The sequence below is a fragment of the Triturus cristatus genome, chromosome 2_2, assembly GCF_964204655.1.
Source record: "Triturus cristatus chromosome 2_2, aTriCri1.1, whole genome shotgun sequence".
In the NCBI taxonomy this organism is placed as follows: domain Eukaryota; kingdom Metazoa; phylum Chordata; class Amphibia; order Caudata; family Salamandridae; genus Triturus; species Triturus cristatus.
This window is the reverse complement of record NC_140582.1, coordinates 928,533,777-928,554,772: the sequence shown is the minus strand read 5'-3', so window position 1 is coordinate 928,554,772 and position 20,996 is coordinate 928,533,777. Positions and strand designations below refer to the sequence as shown.

General features: G+C 42.3%; 1 protein-coding gene across 4 annotated transcripts in view; it reads right to left on the bottom strand.

The window, feature by feature from the left end:
* CCDC149 (coiled-coil domain containing 149) overlaps window positions 1-20,996 on the bottom strand; it is a 447,317-nt gene that overhangs the window by 168,368 nt on the left and 257,953 nt on the right. For all 4 annotated transcript variants that reach the window (XM_085642338.1, XM_085642336.1, XM_085642339.1 and 1 more), the window contains exon 8: window positions 1,739-1,823. In XM_085642338.1, the coding sequence (XP_085498464.1) occupies window positions 1,739-1,823 (85 nt within the window). The remainder of the gene's footprint in view (window positions 1-1,738; window positions 1,824-20,996) is intronic.

The window sequence follows — 20,996 nt, the reverse complement described above, 5'->3', positions numbered from 1 at the left end:
CAATAAGAGGTTATCAATTGGCAGAACTGTTACTTATCCTTCACATACAACATTATTTTTCAATACGTTCTGATTTAAACAGTTTGCACCGAATTAGGTCTTTAGTGGCAGCACCACAAACGTTTCAAAACATTTTCTGATTTACTGATAACTAATATAAAAGAGTTTTCTGTGGGTATAATGGGTATATCCTTCCAACGTTTTGTAAAAGTCCAAATTGGAAAGTGTTTCACGGCTCCATGTCCTCTCTCAAAGTGACAGGAACACTGGGAACAAGAGTAGAAACAAAACGCAGTCTGAAAAAACCTATACATTCTTATTTATTTTAATTTTATTTGCTAAGTTTTATATAGCGCTGGCTAGACCCGGAGGTATCAGAGCGCTTTACATGAGGATCAGCGAGTTACGGGTTACATAATTACATCAATTACAGGAGCCAAGTATAGACATAGGAGAAAAACATGAGATGACACAATAATTATTAGTTATCAGCCCGTAGCATAACAAGACATGCGTCTTGAGGGGAATGAAAGGTAGAAGGGGAATGGTAAACAGAGTTAAGGAGTACAGATAGAGTCAGGCAGAGCGGCAAAGGGGAAAAGTACTTCAGGGGGAACAAAGTGGTCAAAGTGAGAACAGACAAAACCGACCTGAGTATCGGTGAGAGTATACGATCTTCCCATACTGCTTTTAGAAGTCTCTCCTTCTTGGCAAAGTATGTCATGACAGCAAAGATTTCCTTGTTTTTGATGATGCTGCTCAGTTAACCTCGACATAACTTACAAGATTTATACACTAACAGTTGCAGTTCTTGGTACTGCAATTCTGTTGTAATCCCGCATGCTAGCCCTTTAACTACAATGTGTCATCAGGAAGAATCTTGGGTGACTGGCATTCCTAATGGGACAGTTAATGAAGATTTGGTCTGTGAGATGTGTATATGGTTGGCTTGAGGTGGATGCAATAAAGGACATAAACTGAAAAGTGCTGGAACACTTCTTAACAAATTCTAATGTTTAGTTTGGTGGCACGATCTTGTACAATAAATGACTGTTTCAATTTTGGATCAAAATGCTTTTGTCAGTGAAAGCAAATACTTTGGGTTATGTGGGCACTGGCCCACCACATGAACAGTAAATCAGGAGTGGAAAGGCCCTGCAGTATCTTCAAAAATAGGGGCATTCATCTGAGGCTGCAGAGGAACAAGGCCTGGAACTTGCTTCAACGTTAGTCTTGGTAAAAACCTTTATGACAAGAAACCATGTTAAAATGTACCAATGCCTTGGGGAAGGGTGTGGGATGTTGGGAGGTTTATAAAGTGTTAGGCCTATTGAGCACTTGTGTGCATTGCCCCTGGTAGCTACCCCTATTGGAGTTGCCGCTGGAATAGCCCATGCTCCTATACAAAGTACTTTTGTCCTCCAGTAGCAAGTGTATAAAGGAAGTACATATCAAAATGGGCAAGTAGAAACATTTTCTATTTAATATTTGCTTGAACACGGGCTCTGCCTGTCCTTTTTCTGCTATAATGCAAAATCTAGTTTCTTCACTTAAAAGAAGAGTGACTAGGGACAAGATTTCATAAATATATTTACAATAATGCAAAATTAATAATCAGACAAATGGAAAAATGTAAAGTGTTTTGTGCCTCAAATTCACAGGAAGGCTGATGAGAACTTAAGAGAAGACACCAATTTGTCACACAACTTAATGAATGAAAACCAAATTACATATATACCTTGTTTGGCTGACAATACTCCTGTCAAGGCACTGCTACTTGATCTGCTGTTCGTCTTTGAGTTCTTCCTCCTCTCCAAAGCTGTCTAAAATACACAACAATTCAATTAATTGTAGAAAATAGAAGCTTGTTCAACAGAAATAAAAATAAAATAATGAGTTATTGTTATAAAGCCAGCATGTCTTACAATATCAAACACATAAATTGATACCTAAAATTGAGAAAATAAAAGATATGGCTGTGATCTACAGCTCACATGCCACGAAAGTTAGTTAATACAATAGCTCCAATACTTGCAGTACAATGATCTTTGTTATCAACGTTTCCATACTCATCAACATCCTTTACACAGCCCATTGTCATTTCACCATTAAGGAAGATCCGCTTCCCTTAGAAATATTCACGTTTGATGTTTGAAGTGAAATCAATAGAGGGCCATTGCCTCATTTGATCCCTGTCCTAAAATCTACACTTGCCAGTAGAAAGCATACTTCTACAACTGGTGGCAACTAAATGCCTCATTTTAGCAGAATCTAGCCGAGAAGCATTAACTTGAAAATGTGCCAGCTGCCTTCTAAACAAGGTGAGGAGATGAGTATGATAGTGATAGAGCGGCACGTTATTCTGAAATTTGTAGGGGTGTATCATAATCAATGTTAGTCCGCACCCACATATTAATCGAAGTAGCTTAAGTGCGGCATAGAAATATATTTTTTCGAATTGTTTAACATAGGTGTGATTAGAAATGTAACCATGCTTTTTATGAAAGGTAATGTAGTAGATCCCTGCAAATGTATTTTCGTAAATGCATAATGTTTGATTTATGTAATGCAACGTGTTAGGTTAACGTGTGCCATGCTAAAGTTGCACGTGTAGTCTGCTTATTTAAGTTTAAAAGAATAATGAACTAATGCTTAACTTGTGATTTAGTAATGTGTTTAATAGTGTAAAGGCCTGATTGCATATACGTTTAAAGAGAAAGGCCTATTCATTTCTTATGTTAGCTGATGTTGTAGGCCGAAAAGGATTTCCCTTGGTAAAGTATTGGTTTCAGGAGGATGGAAAATCTTAAGAGAAGTGAAAAGTTTCTCGTTCCCATGTTTCTGTTGCAGGTGCACGGACATTTAGCTCGTTAGAGAGACTAGGTCTTTGTTTTAGGAGTTAGGATGGTATGAGAAGCTAACAGGGGAGTACATTGTAATTTACGGATGATACTTTCAGCGGAGAAGGTGCCTGGGACCCAAGGTCAAGCTAACCATCGTTGGATGGAGTACAAGTTTCGCTGGAAAAGTACTGGAAGAAGACCTGGCTGAAGAGGTGTGCCGAAGGGCGTGTTTTATGTTTTTGGGATTTTGTGTCCCGAGGGTAGAGCAGTTGAGGTTTAGATGGGAAGCTAGAAGGAGCATCTTAGAACGAGCTCTGACTAAGTGAATGTACTTCTAAGGAAGTCTTCACTTCTGACACCTTTTTACTCTCTTGCCTGGGAGGGAAATGCTAAGTAGGGACATCACCTTAGAGCTAGAGTAGGGATAGACTAACTGTTTTCCTTTACGCTAATGATTCCTAATGTAGACATTGGACTAACAATTACATTTCTTATGCTTCTCAAATTAATTGTACTTCTTATCTTGAGTCGTATGAGACTCTTACGTAGACTTGCGCTTGTTCTAGTGCCCATCTATTTCCTTCACCTTGTATTGAGGTGTTTGTATGTGCAGTTATTCTTAGTTGTAATAAAATCCTAAAATTTAAGTTCGGAGTCAGTGGTCCTTTTGGAAAGAGATTTGATTCTGTTGATTATGTACTTAGAGTTGTATGTCCTCCCCTCTACACTATTTAGCAGATAAAAAGATCCTGGCGACCTGAGAGGATTCTTGATGATTGCAAGGTAGGCAAGAATCCGGCCTTCATCAGTTGGTAGCAGAGTAGTATGGTTATCTCTGATAGTGAGGGGAGATCTAGATTAAGATGAGAGATTTTAGAGGCCCATAGAAGTCAAGTGATGGTAACCCATCGGATGGTGAGCGGTGGAAGACGGCGGCTGATGGAGATTGATGGAAAGTAGCGGTGCGGCGGATAGCAGCAGTTCGTGGAGGAGTGAGTATGAATAGGGTAAGATGTTGTAGATTGCGGTGTTGAATTGAATGTGTGATGTCTTGCGGAGTTGGAGTGAGTGTTGAGTGATTGTGAGATCAGGCTGTGAGCGCGCGCAGCCCGGGAAAATCTTAGGCTCGACAAGTAGCTTAAGTGATCATGGTGTAGAAGACACCCAAGGTAGATTTTGTTGACCACCGAAAGGGGATCGTGAGATGTCATCGATTACTCGGACCGAGATGGGGGTGCGAATGTGTGAGTGCGTGAGTAACCGACGCTGGTCGTGGGTTGTTGTATATGGAACATTGAGTGATTGAAACCTATCAGTTGAGGCGATTGTCCGGTCGTTTCACGGACAGATAATTACTTCAGCGTGTGATTGGGACAAATGCAAGGGTGAGACGTGAATTGTGAAGGAGGGGAACTGCTGCGAGCGGAGGAAGCGTGATGTCAGAAGGTGTCGCGCTGCGATAGGTCGGTTGGTGTGAGTCGCGCTGCTATTGGGGATTGACATCAGGAAGTGAACGAAAACATTGTGTGCGATTAAAAATTTGTTTATCATGAAATGTTTTAAGGTTTTCCGAGAATTATGTAGAGGGGATAAACATGTAGTGACTCGAGGGGGAGAAGAAGCCCCTCCCGAGGATACTCCAGTGCATTATATGGCAAGAAATGTGGGACTGCATACTATAATTTGGCTTGAAAATTGGCATAAAATGACTCATGGTGAGGGAGAACTGGCTTTCCCGCGATATGGTACCTTCAGGTTGGAAGTGTTGTATCAGTTGAAATCTGTAATGTCTTCGTTGCGACCTTTGTCGAGACCAACTCAGTTTGAGGCGTTGCATGCATGGATTAGAGCAGTGCATGACAGGAAAAGAGATCGAAGTCAAGAAAGGGTGAAGAAGTCAATTAAGGAATTCCAGGATGCGAGGTGGGATGCGCAAGAGAAGAGGTGGAGAGTAGAAACGATAGAGGGAGACAGGTTGAACCTGCTACGGGAAAAGACAGACAGCGCTAAGGCAAAGAGTGTGGATGCCGACGACAGTGATACAGATGACAGTCTAGTAGAGAGGTTGTTGTCCGAGAGACCACCTCCAAAGAATCCAGATTCTTATGAAGGGAAATCGGCTCAAGCAGAAGGGACTAGTGGATTACAGGCTCAGTCAGAGGTGAGAGTAGAAGGGAAAATTTCGACAGGAACTGAGGGCATAAAAAATCAGCTCGTAGTAAACACAGAGGTTGGGAGAGGTGTGAGGTTACTGGATGCTCTAAAGGTACCGGTTACCATTGGACACATTGTCTCAGTTTACAACCCAGATCAAGAGAGAGTTGGTAGTCTAGCACAGTCAACTGTAGGATCGAGGAGTGTGGTTGAGGTAAATGGATCAGTGAGTGGAATGGAGCAGACTCCAAAACCTATAGAATGGAGCACACCATTGCCAGCCACCGCAGACTCCTCTAGGGGACAGGTGGATGCGAGGTCAGTGAGACCGAGGTCTTTGGTCGAGTCAAGATCAGATTTGCGGATGTGGGCACCGCCGGAATCAGATTGAAAGAACTGTAGAAAGTGAGGAGCAAGGCAATTTAGAAAATCGTTCGGTTTCTAGGAGCATGATAGAAGGGGTTAAACCTCGAGAACAGGACTGCGAGTATGATGAACGGTATGGGGCAGCTTGTCGAGAAATACTGAAGGGAGCTTTGATAGGGAGAATGTTAGATGTTGTAAGGTTGAAAGCAGAAGTAGATGAGATAATAAGCGGAAATTTGCCTCTTGAAAGGATATACATGTATGAACAAGATGAGTTACTTTTTGTAGCGAAAGATGTGACTCGCAAGGCAAGAATTGCGCATGAGAAATTGTCAGAACTGGCCAAAAGGTATGAAATGGATCTGTCCAAAACAATGTAATTGCAGGGAAGCCACAGGTTGCAGTATAGCGACCAAGATTTGGAAGAGAAGAGGGTCATGGGATTGAGGTCCCATATCAAGGATTTGATTATATAGCAATGCGTGCATGGATCATGCTTGACAAATGGGAAGAAAGGTGGTCTAAGAAGAAGAGTTCTAAAAGAACGATAGGAGAGACGCCACCTCCAGGTGGGGGGGGATGGTGGAAGTAGGAAATTTTCCTTTACGGGAGGTACAGAATGGAGGGTATGTGCATGTGCCTTGGAGTAGGGGTGATTTGGCTGCCTTTTCAAATGATTTCTCCCGCTTGCGGGAGAAGCCCGTTGAGTGGTATAAGCAGGTTGATCGGTTTGTCAAGATCTCAAAGGTGTTGTGGATTGACTTGAATACGTTGTTTGACATTGTGGTTCCAGGTGATTTACGGTCCGCATGTAAAATTGCTGTTGAATGGCCATCTTCGGAGCCCGAAAGAGATCCTGTTTCGAATGGTCCGTCACCTAGTCATGAAGAAGTTTGAGCAAGTGATTACATGGCTAAAGTCGAAAATTTCACCTCAGGATATTGATTGGGTTAAGATAGATCGGACAGTCCAAGAACCAAAAGAGACAGTGCATGAGTATTATGAAAGACTCTTGCAGGCCTTCAAGCAGTACAGCGGATTAGGTGCCTTAGAGACTTAAGATATGGGACAGTTTGTTTCAAAGTTTGAGTTGGGTTTGAGACCAGAGGTTAGTCTTATGATTCAGCAACATCTGATTTGCTGGCCGAATAAGCCTGTAGATGAGATCTTACGTTATGCCAGGTACTGTAGTGATGAGATAGAATCGAAGCACAGAAAATTGAAGGATATGTTGATGCTTGTCCAGATGCAAACGGCTCAAGTTCAGTCTAGTGGAGGGACATTAGGAAGGAAGCAGGGAAATAACCAAGGAGGAAATCAGAATTCCCAGAATCAGGGAAGACCAAAGTCAGTTGATCCCAAGACAGGGATGGATGTGGCGACATTGAAAAAGACCACTGCGTGTCATCTTTGTCACCAGGTTGGACATTGGAAACGCGAGTGTCCCTTGAACCCAATAAATCAGGTGCAGCAAGAAGTAGAGATAACTCAGGTACCTGTACCTGAAGTAGTTCCCACAGTGACTAAACCTAGGATGGTGAAAGGGGGGGACTAGTAGTCCGCCGGTGCAAGTTCCTCAGCCACCTAGGGTTCAAATTGTTCAGCAGAGAGTTCGAACTTATCAACAGATGCCCTTGTTCGAAGGGTATGAGGAGTTCGGTCCAGACCCGTTGGCATGACAGTGCCTGACAGGGGAGGAGGACTGCACGCTTGGAGCAGTCTTGGAGGTAGACGAGAGGGGACCATTTGTGGAAGCAGATGTTGATGGTCACCCTACCACCTTTTTGGTGGACACTGGTGCTACCCGGTCTACTGTAAGATCAGCAGTAGTCCCTAACCTACCCCTCTCAGGACAATCAATCCAAATTGTTCACGTAGCAAATAAGAAATTGACCAGCCCACTGACAGAGCCAATTCCTGTGAGGATAGGAACATTCCGAGATCGACACCAGTTCGTGGTGTGTGACTCGAGTCCAGTTTGCCTGGTAGGAAGAGATCTGTTGTGCAAGTCGAATTGCACCATCTATTGCACACCAAAGGGAGTTGAAGTACAGACAAGAGATGATGATGCGACCCTTAAAGTTGCAAATCAGCATGTGTGCATAGAAATGTACCCAGCGCTGACAGTGGAGGAACTCCCACTTGACTTGAGGGACTTGGTGTCACTTGATGTGTGGGACTTCAGTGGAGAGGAGATCGGATTGATCAAAGGTGTAGAGCCACTGAAGATTCAGGTCAAGCTGAACGTACAATTCCCTAGGACACCCCAGTATAATTTGTCACCTGAGACTACTGCAGGGATCAAGCCTGTAATCGAGTCTATGATCAAGCAGGGAATTCTGAAAGAGATCATGGGTAGCCCATGTAATTCACCTATCACGGGACTACAGAAACCAAGTGGGAAATTCAGGATCGTACAAGACCTGCGAAAGGTCAATGCAACAGTTGTTCCATGTTGTTCTGTGGTACCGAATCCATCTGTGATACTGCTTCAAATTCCATGTGAAGCTGAGTGGTTTACAGTAATTGATCTGTGCCAAGCATTCTTTTCGATCACACTCCATGAGTAAAGCCAATTTCTTTTTGCTTTCCGGCTGGAGAACCGTGTGTTAACATGGTGTCGTATCCCTCAGGGCTATACAGAGAGTCCATCGATCTTTAATCAGATCCTTAAGAAGAATCTTGAGGGTCTTGTGTTGCCGCAGAACTCGGTTCTGGTGCAATACATCGATCACTTGCTCATTGCCTCAGAAACAGAAGACGCTTGCAGGATTGATACCATTGCTCTACTGAATCATTTGGCAGAGAACAGACACAAGGTGTCCCCGAATAAATTGCAGTACTGTCTGAGTGAAGTGCAGTATTTGGGTCAAAGAATTGAGAGGGGAAAGAGGAAGGTGTCACCAGATAGCATTGAGGACATTATGAACATGCCTGTGCCCACCACTCAGAGAGAAGTCAGAATGTTCTTGGGGATGGTTGGCTACTATCGTCAATGGATTCCCAACTTCTCCTTTGAAGCGAAGCCTTTACAACGGCTGACGCACAAAGATGTGAGTGATCCGGTACCATGGGACAAGGACTCTTTGATGTAATTTTTGAGGCTGAGAGAAGCGCTGTGTCGCACTCCAGCATTGGGAATGCCTGATTACAACAAGGCATTCACATTGTTCTGTTGCGAGAGAGAAGGCTGTGCATTATAAGTCCTGACTCAGAATCATAGAGGTGTCCATAGACCAGTTGCCTACTTTTCAGCTACTTTAGATCCAGTAGCTTCTGCGTTGCCCGGATGTCTCAAATCCGTAGCTGCAACAGGTGTCAGTATCAAAATATGCGAGAGTATCGTAATGGGACATCCACTTACAGTTTATGTGCCACATTCTGTTAAACTGCTGATGACGAGGACCAAAACACAGCATCTCACGAACAACAGATTAACACGTTATGAGCAAGTTATACTTGCTGCAGAAAATGTGAATTTGAAGAGGTGTTGTTTTGAATCCCGCAACATTGATGCCTATCCCAAATGCAGATGGTGAAGATTGTGAGGATCATGATTGCCTCGATGTGACTGAACTATGCACCAAACCGAGACCAGACATTGTTGATGAACCGCTTTCTGACCCTGATGAAATTTTCTTTGTGGACGGTTCATGTTTAAGAGACGATGTTGGCCGATTAAGAGCAGCATTTGCTGTATGTACCATCACAAGAGTGGTTGACGCTGCTTGTTTAGAAGGAGTACACTCCGCACAGGTAGCCGAAATCATTGCTTTGACCCGTGCCTGTTTGGCTGCTTATCAGATCCGGATAACGATTTACACTGACAGTCAGTACGGTTTTGGTGTGGTTCACGATTTCGGACAGTTATGGACACAGAGAGGGTTCATGACATTTTCTGGTTCGTCCATTAGAAATGGGGAATATGTGAGACAATTGTTGGAAGCATTGCAGTGTCCCAAGGAAATTGCGGTTGTCAAGTGTTCTGCCCACAGTAAAGGGAATGACTTTGTTTCGCTGGGAAATAATTACGCGGATGAAGTTGCCCGGTTCTGTGCAGAACAAGGATGCATATTTACAGGAGGGTACACTGGAGAAAGTCAAGAAAGAACCGAGCTCAGCATGATGTTAACCATGGCCGATAGATGGGTGGAACTAAAACGATTGCAGGATGAGGTTCCTGACCAAGAACGAGATAGCTGGATACGAGCAGGATGTAAGAAGGGAGATGTGGATGTGTGGGTTTCGAGTGATGGATGAGCTGTGCTACCGGAAAGTCTGCTGAACCCCATGGCAAGATTAATACATGGTACAGTACACCTTGGTAGAGACGCAATGGTGCGAGTGTTTAGACAGACATGGTACAATCCGAAGTTTCGTGCAGTTGCTGAAGCTGTATGCCAGAGGTGTGTTACATGTCAGCAGATGAATGCAGGGAAGAAAACTGCTGTAACTGAGTCACAATGGGAGGTCAGGAGGGCCTTTATAGAGATGCCGAAGAGTAATGGGTTGAGGTACATCTTAGTTGTGGTATGTGTCTTTTCAAGATGGGTGGAGGCTTACCCACCAGTAGGTGCGACACACTCACTGTAGCTAAGCTGTTGTTGAGGGAACATATCCCTAGGTTTGGATTTCCGACCTCTTTGGAGTCGGACAGAGAGACACACTTCCACAGTGAGATCATGAAATTGCTCTGTGCTGCCTTGAATGTGGATCAGAGATTGCAATGCAGTTATCGACCAGAGGCTTCTGGGATTGTGCAACAAGTTAATGGGACTTTGAAAGCGCGGATGGCCAAAGTGTGTTCTTCGACATCCCTGAAATGGCCTGACGCACTGCCTTTGGTCCTCATGACCCTTCGTAGTGTTCCTGATAGGAGAACGGAGTTGTCACCTCACGAGATCCTGATGGAGAGGGCAATGCGATTACCAGCGATACCTGCTACTGCTCTGATTAACATCACCGATGACTTAATTCTCGACTACTGTAAGGGACTGGCTGACGTAGTCCGTTCTGTGTCTCAGCAGGTGCAAGCAGCAACTGTTCCAGCCGCAAGTGACCTGTGCCACGACCTGTGCCCGGGAGACTGGGTGCTTCTCCGCAAGCACATGAGGAAGAGTTGCCTGGATGTTCGTTGGCGTGGCCGTACCAGGTAATACTGGTCACGAACACGGCAGCACAGTGTGGGGGACTGCCGAACTGAGTGCATGCCTCCTATACCCGCAGAGTTCCAGCACCCTTGGAAGATACAGCTCCTCTCGTGAATGAAAATCCAGCTGAGGTGGCAGGGCCATCTGAGAGGGCAAGCCAAGCTGTGATGCTTACTGATGCAGTTGGTTGTGCACTAGATCGAGCTGAAAGGGGCTGTGCAAATCAAAGCCCCGAATTTGACTCAGATGAGGAAAGTGTTGCTGTGGGTGGAGTAGAGTCAAATTCTGCTGAAGGAGGAAGTAGTGCACAGGGTACCCAAAGGGAGAGCAGAGGTGCTGCAGGAGCAGAAGAGGTTTGGCCCGTGAGTCAGAGACGGCTGAACTTGAGATTGGCACCTGAAAGAGATCTTGCCCCAGTTTCTGAAACATCTGAATCTGAACAGAGTGACGAAAAACAAGCTTGAGGTGGTTTAAGAAGGTCCAGGAGGAAAAGAGTGCCGTGTCAAAGATTCGCCTCACCAGAGTGGACATATGCTGTGACTGATCCAAGGAGTGTTGAGCTCAATGAGGTTGAAGTCCTTGACGCTGGTCAACGACTCCCCGAACTTGAAAGTGGATGTGTTGCTGTTGGTTCCAGGGGTGGAGATCGAAGGAATACTGACTCTCACTATTCCGAATCCACCACTTCTGAGCAAGATTCGTGAATTGATTTTGGAGGCGCTGGTTTTTCCAACCTTTGGTTATGTACCACTGCATCAAGAATTAGTGGTTCTTCGTCTTGAACTTTTGCAGCGTGTATTAGAGATCTTGGGAGCTGATCTTAATTTGGACTGAAGGTGAACTTCCTTGTACATAAAAGTCTAAAAAGAAGATAACCTAGGCCCGAGTGAAAAAAGAATAAACTTAGGGACTTTCCGTCAAGGCAACGAAAGAGGGCTAGGGAAACCTTTTGTGGACTGTGTAAAAAGGGAACTGAGAGTGCAGGGGGATTTCCAGCTCTTGAAGTATCGTTCGAACTGGTTGACAAGCGATATCTGGAGGAGAAAGAGACTCTTAATTGTTGCTGAAACCAAGAACTTTGAGAACTTTGCAAAGATGGTAGATGCTGGAAATACTCACCGTAGGTCTAAATTAGTGATAGGTACACTCAGGGTTGGTAATAGTTTCTATAGCCATAATAGTTATAGCCTCGTATATCGTTTCACATGAGCAGGAAGCGGAGGTACAGGGAACACCGACGCCTACTACTTCTAGCCAAAAGGAGGTCACTATAGGAGCTAAAAGAGCTTTACTAATCGAAGAGAGACGTAGATTTCACATAGACCTGTCTAGAAGTGATTTTAAGCTTAATGCATATGCAAAGTTGTTTTAGGAGCATGTTGACGCAATGGATGCAAAAGACTTGTGTGCATGCAGTTACTTTCTTCAGTTGATGAGGGTATTAGATACCATCACCTTCCACTAACCTGTGGAATTTCTTGTAGTCTGTTGCTTAGTACCTTTTATGAAAGAGGTCAGTTTGAGCATTTCTTTTCCAATTACGATGCAGTACTTCCTGAGGTTCCAGGTTACAAGCATTTGAATAAGTACGATTATTACAAGTCAGAGGACAGACTTCGGAAGTATTTCATACCGTCTTTGGAACTGGATACGGCTTATGCTCACCGACATAATTTGACATGTTCATTGTCAGATACAGAGAAGAAGTTTATAGGGCAAGTAGAAGATAGATATAGAAAACTAACTGAAACACGAAATACAGGGGATAGTCCAGTAGATTGGACTGATGAGGAGAGATTACATAGATCTAAGGGGAGTTATGGACCCATAGTATTAGACCAAAAGCAAAAGGAGAAGTTGTGTGTGAGACGTCATCAGACATACTATGAAAAGTTTCCAGTAGGACAGAGTACGTGTGATCATATTTTCACTACGGAAGATTCAGCTAAGAACTTTTTGCAAGGCTCGGTACAAGTGATTCCAACTGTGTATTATGTGTGTGGAAGGAATGCCTATGTGAGATTGCCTGCAAATTGGTATGGTACATGTTATTTGGCCATTATCTTTCCGAAAATCTATCATGCAGAAGATTTGGAGCTTTTGGAGACTGGACATCATTCTAAAGTGAGAAGAGCTGCGAGCGCAGGGGCAGTAATTAGTGATGTCTTTGGAGCAATAATACCGAGTTTGGGTGTGGTTTTGAATGATGTGAAGATCAGAAGGTTGACGACTGTGGTTGATGAATTGTCGATGAATACGGCAAGGTCTTTGATATTGGTAGATGGAGAGATGTTATCGATAAGGACAATGGTTTTGCAGAACCGCCTTGCTTTAAATGTATTATTAGCAAAAGAGGGCAGAGTCTGTAAATTATTGAAGGTTCAGGAATATTGTATGTATATTCCAGACAATAGCAAGGATCTAGAGACATATATAGACAACATTACCATGATTCACCAAGAGATTGAGGACTTGACCGAAAAGGGTGTGTGGGAAAATATTGGTAAAGGATTTGGTCGTGTGGGAAATTGGTTTGCGAATTTGGGGAAAGGGGCCCTTAGGTTCGTGCTAAAACCCCTTATCATTGTTGTAGTTTATGTGATCTGTTTGTGGGGTCTTATCAGAGCTTATAAGTGGTACAAAGGAAACTGAATTGAAAGAGCTCTCAGAGTGAGTGAAATGCGAATGGCCAGACTGCAGGACAGTCAGTATCAGAATATTAAGAATATGGAGAGATTCCGACAGGGGACAATGCCGACAAGTATTGTTTAGGTCGGTTCTTTCTCCAAGGGAATTAATTGTGTGATAGTATGATGGCATTTGTCATCAAAGGGGGGAACTGATAGAACGCCACGTTATTCTGAAATTTGTAGGGGTGTATCATAATCACTTTTAGTCCAAACCCACATATTAATCGAAGTAGCTTAACTGTGACATAGAAATGTATTTTTTCAAATTGTTTAACATAGGTGTGATTAGAAATGTAACCATGCTTTTTATGAAAGGCAATGCCGTGGATCACTGCAAATGTATTTTCGTAAATGCATAATGTTTGATTTATGTAATGCAACGTGTTAGGTTAAAGTGTGCCATGTTAAAGTTGCACGTGTAGTCTGCTTATTTACGTTTAAAAGAATAATGAACTAATGCTTAACGTGTGATTTAGTAATGTGTTTAACAGTGTAAAGGCCTGATTGCATATACGTTTAAAGAGAAAGGCCTATTGATTTCTTATGTTAGCTGATGTTGTAGGCCGAAAATGATTTCCCTTGGTAAATGCTTTGGGTTTCAGGAGGATGGAAAAGCTTAGAGAAGTGAAAAGTTTCTCGTTCCCATGTTTCTGTTGCAGGTGCAAGGAGATTTAGCTCGTTAGAGAGACTAGGTCTTTGTTTTAGGAGTTAGGATGGTACGAAAACCTAACAGGGGAGTACATTGGAATATATGGATGATACTTTCAGCGGAGAAGATGCCTGGGACCCAAGGTCAAGCTAACCGTCGTTGGATGGAGTACAAGTTTCGCTGGAAAAGTACTGGAAGAAGACCTGGCTGAAGAGGTGTGCCGAAGGGCGTGTTCTATGTTTTTGGGATTTTGTATTAGAGACAGTGCCCCGAGGGTTGAGCAGTTGAGGTTTAGATGGGAAGCTAGAAGGAGCATCATAGAACGAGCTCTGACTAAGTGAATGCACTTCTAAGGAAGTCTTCACTTCTGACACCTTTTTACTCTCTTGCCTGGGAGGGAAATGCTAAGTAGGAACGTCACCTTAGAGCTAGAGTAGGGATAGACTAACTGTTTTCCTTTAGTCTAATGATTCCTAATGTAGACATTGGACTAACGATTGCATTTCTTATGCTTCTCGAATTAATTGTACTTCTTATCTTGAGTCGTATGAGACTCTTACATAGACTTGCATTTGTTCTAGTGCCCATCTACTTTCTTCACCTTGTATTGAGGTGTTTGTATGTGCAGTTATTCTTAGTTTTAATAAAATCCTAAAATTTAAGTTCGGAGTCAGTGGTCCTTTTGGAAAGAGATTTGATTCTGTTGATTATGTACTAAGAATTGGATTTCCTCCCCTCTACACTATTTAGCAGATAAAAAGATCCTGGCGACCTGAGAGGATTCTTGATGATTGCAAGGTAGGCAACAGTCCGGCCTTCCATCAGTGGCATTCTACAATCATGTAATTGTTACATATCCTCCTGATCACAGGCACACATTAGCTGGAGAAACTAGCTAAGCAAAACTTTTTCAGGGGTTGGTGAGTTTGCTGAGCAAATAAACCATAAAGGACAAATAGGCCATGTGAGACTGCTGTGCAGAACTAACTTCTAAAATGTAGTATCATTAATAATTTGGTTATTTGACACAATAGTTTGTATTTAGATGCACCTCGTAACAACAAATTGGCTTCCTGGAACTGGACTACTGAGCGAAGCATTAGTGGATATGAATTCAAGTTTAGGCAACAGGATTGGGAGGCAGATCATTACTTTGAATATCAAATGCTTCCAGTGTTGCAGGGATTCTGCAAGATCACAGAACTATGCTAGGGACCATGGAACCTTAGTAGGCAGGGACTGAGTTATCCTACCACCTTATTACCCATGAGCCCTGGACCAACTAGCTATAGTGTCTCACTTGCCCTCCTACTCACGCACAGTGGAACAAGTGATTAGACACCCCAGAACACAACACTCTCAGGAAACACTGTATCAGAACACACCCTTTCACTCTCACACTCGTACTGGTCTATTATAAGATCTGACAGAGACACAAGAGAAGTTTAAAATATTTTTTTTAACTATCGTGCTCTAGTATGCAGTATACTAGCAACAATAAGTAAGAAGATGCCAAACACAGATACGGTCAGCATAGTAAGTAATCCATAAATCATAAAAGGAGCTGTCATTATATAAGAAAGGGTATACTAATCCCCCTACCCTTCTACTCAAGCAAAGTGATAATATATCAGAAGATCTCAGGGTGTTTGCAGCAGACCCCGTACCTTAGCATGCACAGACAAAGGTTCTACATCCCAGGTGTAGTTGCGATCTCATCTGTCTACGGGTTAGAGCTTGACCAAAACAGAATAACAAGGAGCATTGTTGCTTGACCTTGTCTACGGTGTTCAGACTAATTCCCAGGAAAATACAGAACACAAAAATAACAGTAAGTTCCGTGTGAAACTACAGTGGCACAAAGCGAAATATGTGTGTGTGTAGTAACGTGTGCAAAGCTAAGCAAGGCCTGCAGCGTGATCATGCTATAACATAGGGAAAATGGCAGTGGGCCTCCAAGGAAGATATGACACCAGTGGCTCTTAAACCATGAGGCAAGAAGGTCCAAATGTTTTTTCCCTCACACAAGGCAATCAGACACGAGGAATCATGGTCATAAGATCAGTTAAAGAAGAAAGATCTCAAACCGGGTTATAGGATTAAAACTTCTCCACAAGAACACCAGCGAGACATGTACCATTCACAGTGCTTGGAATTCAATCTGCTAATGACGGATAATAGATGTTATACTGATCTCATCTTTTGGAATCATTTATAAAGCTGGGTAAAAAATGTTTTATTTGCTTCCATTTTCTGAACACTATGCACATTTGCAGGCTTAGTGTAACAGAAGTGAAAATGCAAAAGTTTTAAAAAGAAACCCTATATGAATTTTTAAGGAAAGCTGGGCTATCTGCCATCACTGTAGCAGAATAGGAAATGAGGCTCATGTTTTATACAGGGTGCATCTCTAGAATCCTTTTCATTATTTTCACTTGGCACCACAGACCACAAAACACTAGTTTCTCGACATCATTGCATTATTGCCTTACGTATTTATAGCAGAAATAGGCTTTTCTAGCATATATCTTCCGGAACTTTTTTCTATTTTACCAGTCTTATTGAAGCTTTTGATTGATACACTTTTTAAACCATTTTGACTGTACACTGAGACATGGTTCACACCATCTAGTTTCCGTAACAAGAAATAGTAAAAGTAGGCGAGACACAAAGGGCCCTCTGGATAACAAAAAAAGGAATAACTATTTTAGAACACAAATTAAGAAGTTCAAAAGTGGTCTTATCGAGGTTTAACCATTATTTGATGGGGCAGAGAAATCATATCTACAAAACCTTGATGATGACGTAACCATTTCAAGAGGCAATTTAATGGAAAATGAGCTCTCTGACGAACGGGTGTGCTCATTTGCTACACTCTGTGTAACACATGGATTTTTCAGAACCTCAAAAACAACACTGACAGCAGCACCCCCACTCAAATTTTTCCAAGGTCACTGTGCAAGACTCACAGTTGCCACCCCGCCTCTGGTAAAGACCTAGAGTTGTAGGACTGAGTAGGCCATTAGGGGCAGGCATCACCTCCTGGCAGCATAAGCCCAGTCTTCATGTAGCAGGTAGGAAAGTTGCCTGAGATGCACTGCGCCTACCACAGTCTGCAACAGATAGTCCCGCCCTAGTGGACAATGGTTACTTTTTCTATCTCACTTCCAATCCTGTTTTTTTTTTTGTAAAGGGCACCCATTTGGAAGGAAAGTCCGCTCAGCACAAATTTAGGATGCTGACCGTGGAAACAAATTGTAAGAATGTAAAATAATAATTATATGCAATTTTCGGAGTTTTAAAAACTCTTTTTGTTTGAATACTGGATAAAGGTGATTGTTTTGCTTAAGTGAGCGACATAAAATATACTATATCGTTTCACACCTCGTGTTTTTTAGGCATGGTAGTACTTGACTGCAAAGCTTTCATGAAAATGAAAGGCCTTACTGTGGCTGTTTACATGTGTAATGGCTGCTCACAAGTAATGAATGCCCCGTGCCCTCTAGCTAGCACTGTCAAGCAGGCTGCATCAACTGTAAAGTCTGCACAATTGATCAAACTTATTTTGTGATTAAACCTTAGGGACATTTTACTGTTCTCAAAGGCTCACATCTGTATTTTTAGCCAATACCACTTGCATATTAAACCTGGCAAGACCTGCCTTGAAAGAGAAAAAAAGCTAAATTACGAGTCACAGAATTCGAAGTGCCGCAGGCAAAAAAACGTCAAGATTAGCAGGACAAACTATGAAAATTGATTTTGCATTATTTAGAAGATAGGTAGACCAGGTTTTAAAGGTTGTACGACGGGGAACAGGATTGTTACATAACTCAAATCCAATTTTTTCTGTGAGTGGTCCTTTACTATTCATTTGTGTTTTTTAATGGAGATCTGTGGTAATGCTAGCTACTTGAGTCGGATTTAAGGCGATGGTGTTATGTTTGACAGATCTGACGACATAATATCCACATATGAATAGATAGCTCAGTAGTTTGATCCATTGCTGGGAAGAAATTACATATTTATAATGAAGATATGTGGTGATAAAAGGGTGAAAGAAAGTGATACGCCTTGGTAGAGATGCAGATGGCCCAATTACTTGCATGAACAATGCTTTTGGCCAGTCCATGGTTTATTGCCAAGGCAACATTGCATTCTGAATTTTTATAGCTATTTGTATACCATTACATTGAACAAAGGGGGGTATTTCTAATATTTACCTTATTACGTGCAAACAACTGCCTTGCCCTACTTACGTCGGACAGAGTCTTACAGAGTCTTACACATGTGGCATTGAAATATTACTCATAAGCATATCAAAAACATGCAATTGCCACACAGTCAAACTCAAATCCTAGCAGCTAGGTGGCATGCTTGAAAATAGTAAAACTAAGTATACCTCAACAATGCTCAGTGTACTGTTAATCCATTCAAAATGTGTTTGCCCACTGTGGAGTATACGGGAGGGACTTGACCCAAACAGCATTCTGGAGCAACAGCAGTTTGTATGCTGTCTGCAATGCAGAATCCTTCCCAAACATGCGAGGAATCACAAAGATCGATCTGTAACACTTTTGTTCATTGCCATTTTCTAAAATATTACAATTCAGTACAGAATAAACACCAAGTCAGAATTTTGGGATTACAGCTATTAGTAATACAGTTCAAAATAAGTACTGAAATAGTTTTTTAGATCTATAATGATATGCCCACACTCTACAAGCAGAAGCAAACAAACACCTGCCAAGACTGGGGTTATTTCAGTAGCTCTAAAGGCCACAGGATAATATTAAAATATACACAACAAAATATAAATATTAACTGTGTCCATACGAGTCTAAGGCTTACTTTCGGATGTCAGGACAACATCAATTGCCACACAGATATCGAATTACAGTTAAAAACATGAGGGAACCGGAGGCCACGGAAAACATCAAAAACAGTGGTGCACAGTAAAGTAGGAGGCGAATTAGAAGACCAGGAGAATCTGCCAATAAGCATATGGTTGCTAAGCATCTCTGCATCTGTTTAACAACCTTAGCCACTTGACCCCTAGGGTTCCCCCCCCCCCCCCCCTCCTCTGGTGCAAAGTCTTTTTAGATGCTTGTGGTAGCTTGCATCTTAAACCTTCATAGCTTTTTTCCCACAAAAAGGTATACACGCCAAATGTCTGTCCTTTCTTTTTAACATTCTAGGTACCCAGGGCTTGTGTATTCTGCTGGAGAGGACCGAGAAAATAGGCAAAATATAGCGAAAACTTTCGTTTTTGTGGGAAAATAGGAAAAAGTGCTAGGATCACTATCTTTCCAGCTTTAAGGAAGAAGCTGAGTTGTATTAAAAAAACACCGTTTTTGCATTTTTCTAAGATAAAGTCAATTTTTCCTCATTTTTGTGGTTTCAGCCTACTTGAAGTCATTGATGCAAAGACGTGATAACCAAAAGCCATACATTTCTAAAAACGTAAACAACATTCCGAATTCAGCAAAGGGTCATATCTGTGGATTCTTCAAGACTTTCCCAAAGAAACTACCTGTCGAAAAAATAAAATAATGCAAATAAGAAGGACAATGTTTTTACCTGAAGCTTATTGTCATGATGACTGATTTACAAAAGCAATACACCTTTACGTCCAAACTACCCCTTCTGGTTGCTGGGATATAAAGGGTTTGTAGGTTCTCCAAAAACATGAGATACCCAGAGCCAGCAACTGAGCTGAACCTTAAAATGATCTTTCACTCTGTATTGATTACACAGCAACTATGTGGTAAAATATAAAGAATCAACAATGTGCATGAAGGAGACCCATTTCTTTCTAAAATGTACACAATATAAAATATCGAGCTTAGCAACAGTGGTTACTTGTGCACCTCTGAATTTGTGGTTTCTCATACTTTCACGTGATTCAGAGGGAATTTTGAAAAATGTCTTCATTCTTGCACACAGTCTTACTATTGTGGGCCAAAAATGCAGAGAAATACAATTGGTAATAACAATTGTTCTACTATTCTGTCTTCCTACACGCTTCCTAATAAAAAGGATACCCCACTTGTGTGGCTTGGCCTAGCACCTGCAACATAAACATTCTAAAACATGACCAGGGGATATCATATTTCACCCAGCAAAACCAAAAATGTGATGTGGGTAGCTGCAAAATGTGTGCCCTAGCTCACCCGCCACCAATGGAAACCTACAAAACCCAGACATTTTAGAAAACCTGGCGGAGTTCACGGTGGTGTGATCTCACAAGGTTTTTTACCAAGTATTATTACAACTTTGGTTAAAGACATAGATATCTCTCACATATCTGTCAAGGTAAATTCTGTAATCTGTAGAGTTCCACAGATTTGCTACTTCCCAGTGTTCCCACACATCTCATGATAAAAACAGTATCCCACTTGTGTGGGTGGGCCTAGGGTCTGTGATAGGAATGGGCCCAAAACATAACATGGACAGATCAAATGTTTCCACTGAAAACCAGATAGATATAGATAGCTGTGGATTTTGGGCTCTCCTCAGCTAGAACCCAGGGAAACCTATTAAAATCAGTCAGTTAATATCACTGGGGGTGTCCACGGTGGTGTGACTTGCATGGGCCCCACAAGGTTTTTTTTCACACAGAATTCCTGGAAAACTTCAAAAGTGGCTAGAAAACACACATTTCTCTACATTTCTGTTAGAGAATGTTCCAGAATGTGCAGCGATCCACAAGTTTGCAACCACCTAGCATCCCCACATCTCTAGTGAAACACAAGAACTCACTTGTGTGGCTGAGCCTACCATCTGTGACACACAATGCCCTAAACGCAACCTGAAGACATTATATTTCATTCGGCAAAATCATTGCTTCCTTGCAATGTGGGTAGCTGCTCAATTTGAACTCTAGCTTAGCCGCCACCCAGGGATACCTACCATAGCAAGACATTTGTGGGAGTTCACGGTGGTGTAACTTCTGAGGGTCTCGCAAGGTTTTCTCAAATAGAAGCCCTTACAAACCTCCAACATTGGCAAAAAAACCTCATTTTTCTCACATTTAAGTGAGGAAACATTCTGGAATATATGGGGATCCACAAATTTTTTACCAACCGCTATTCTCAAACGTCTCCTGATAAACACAATACTGCATTTGTGTAGGCTTAGCAGCAGC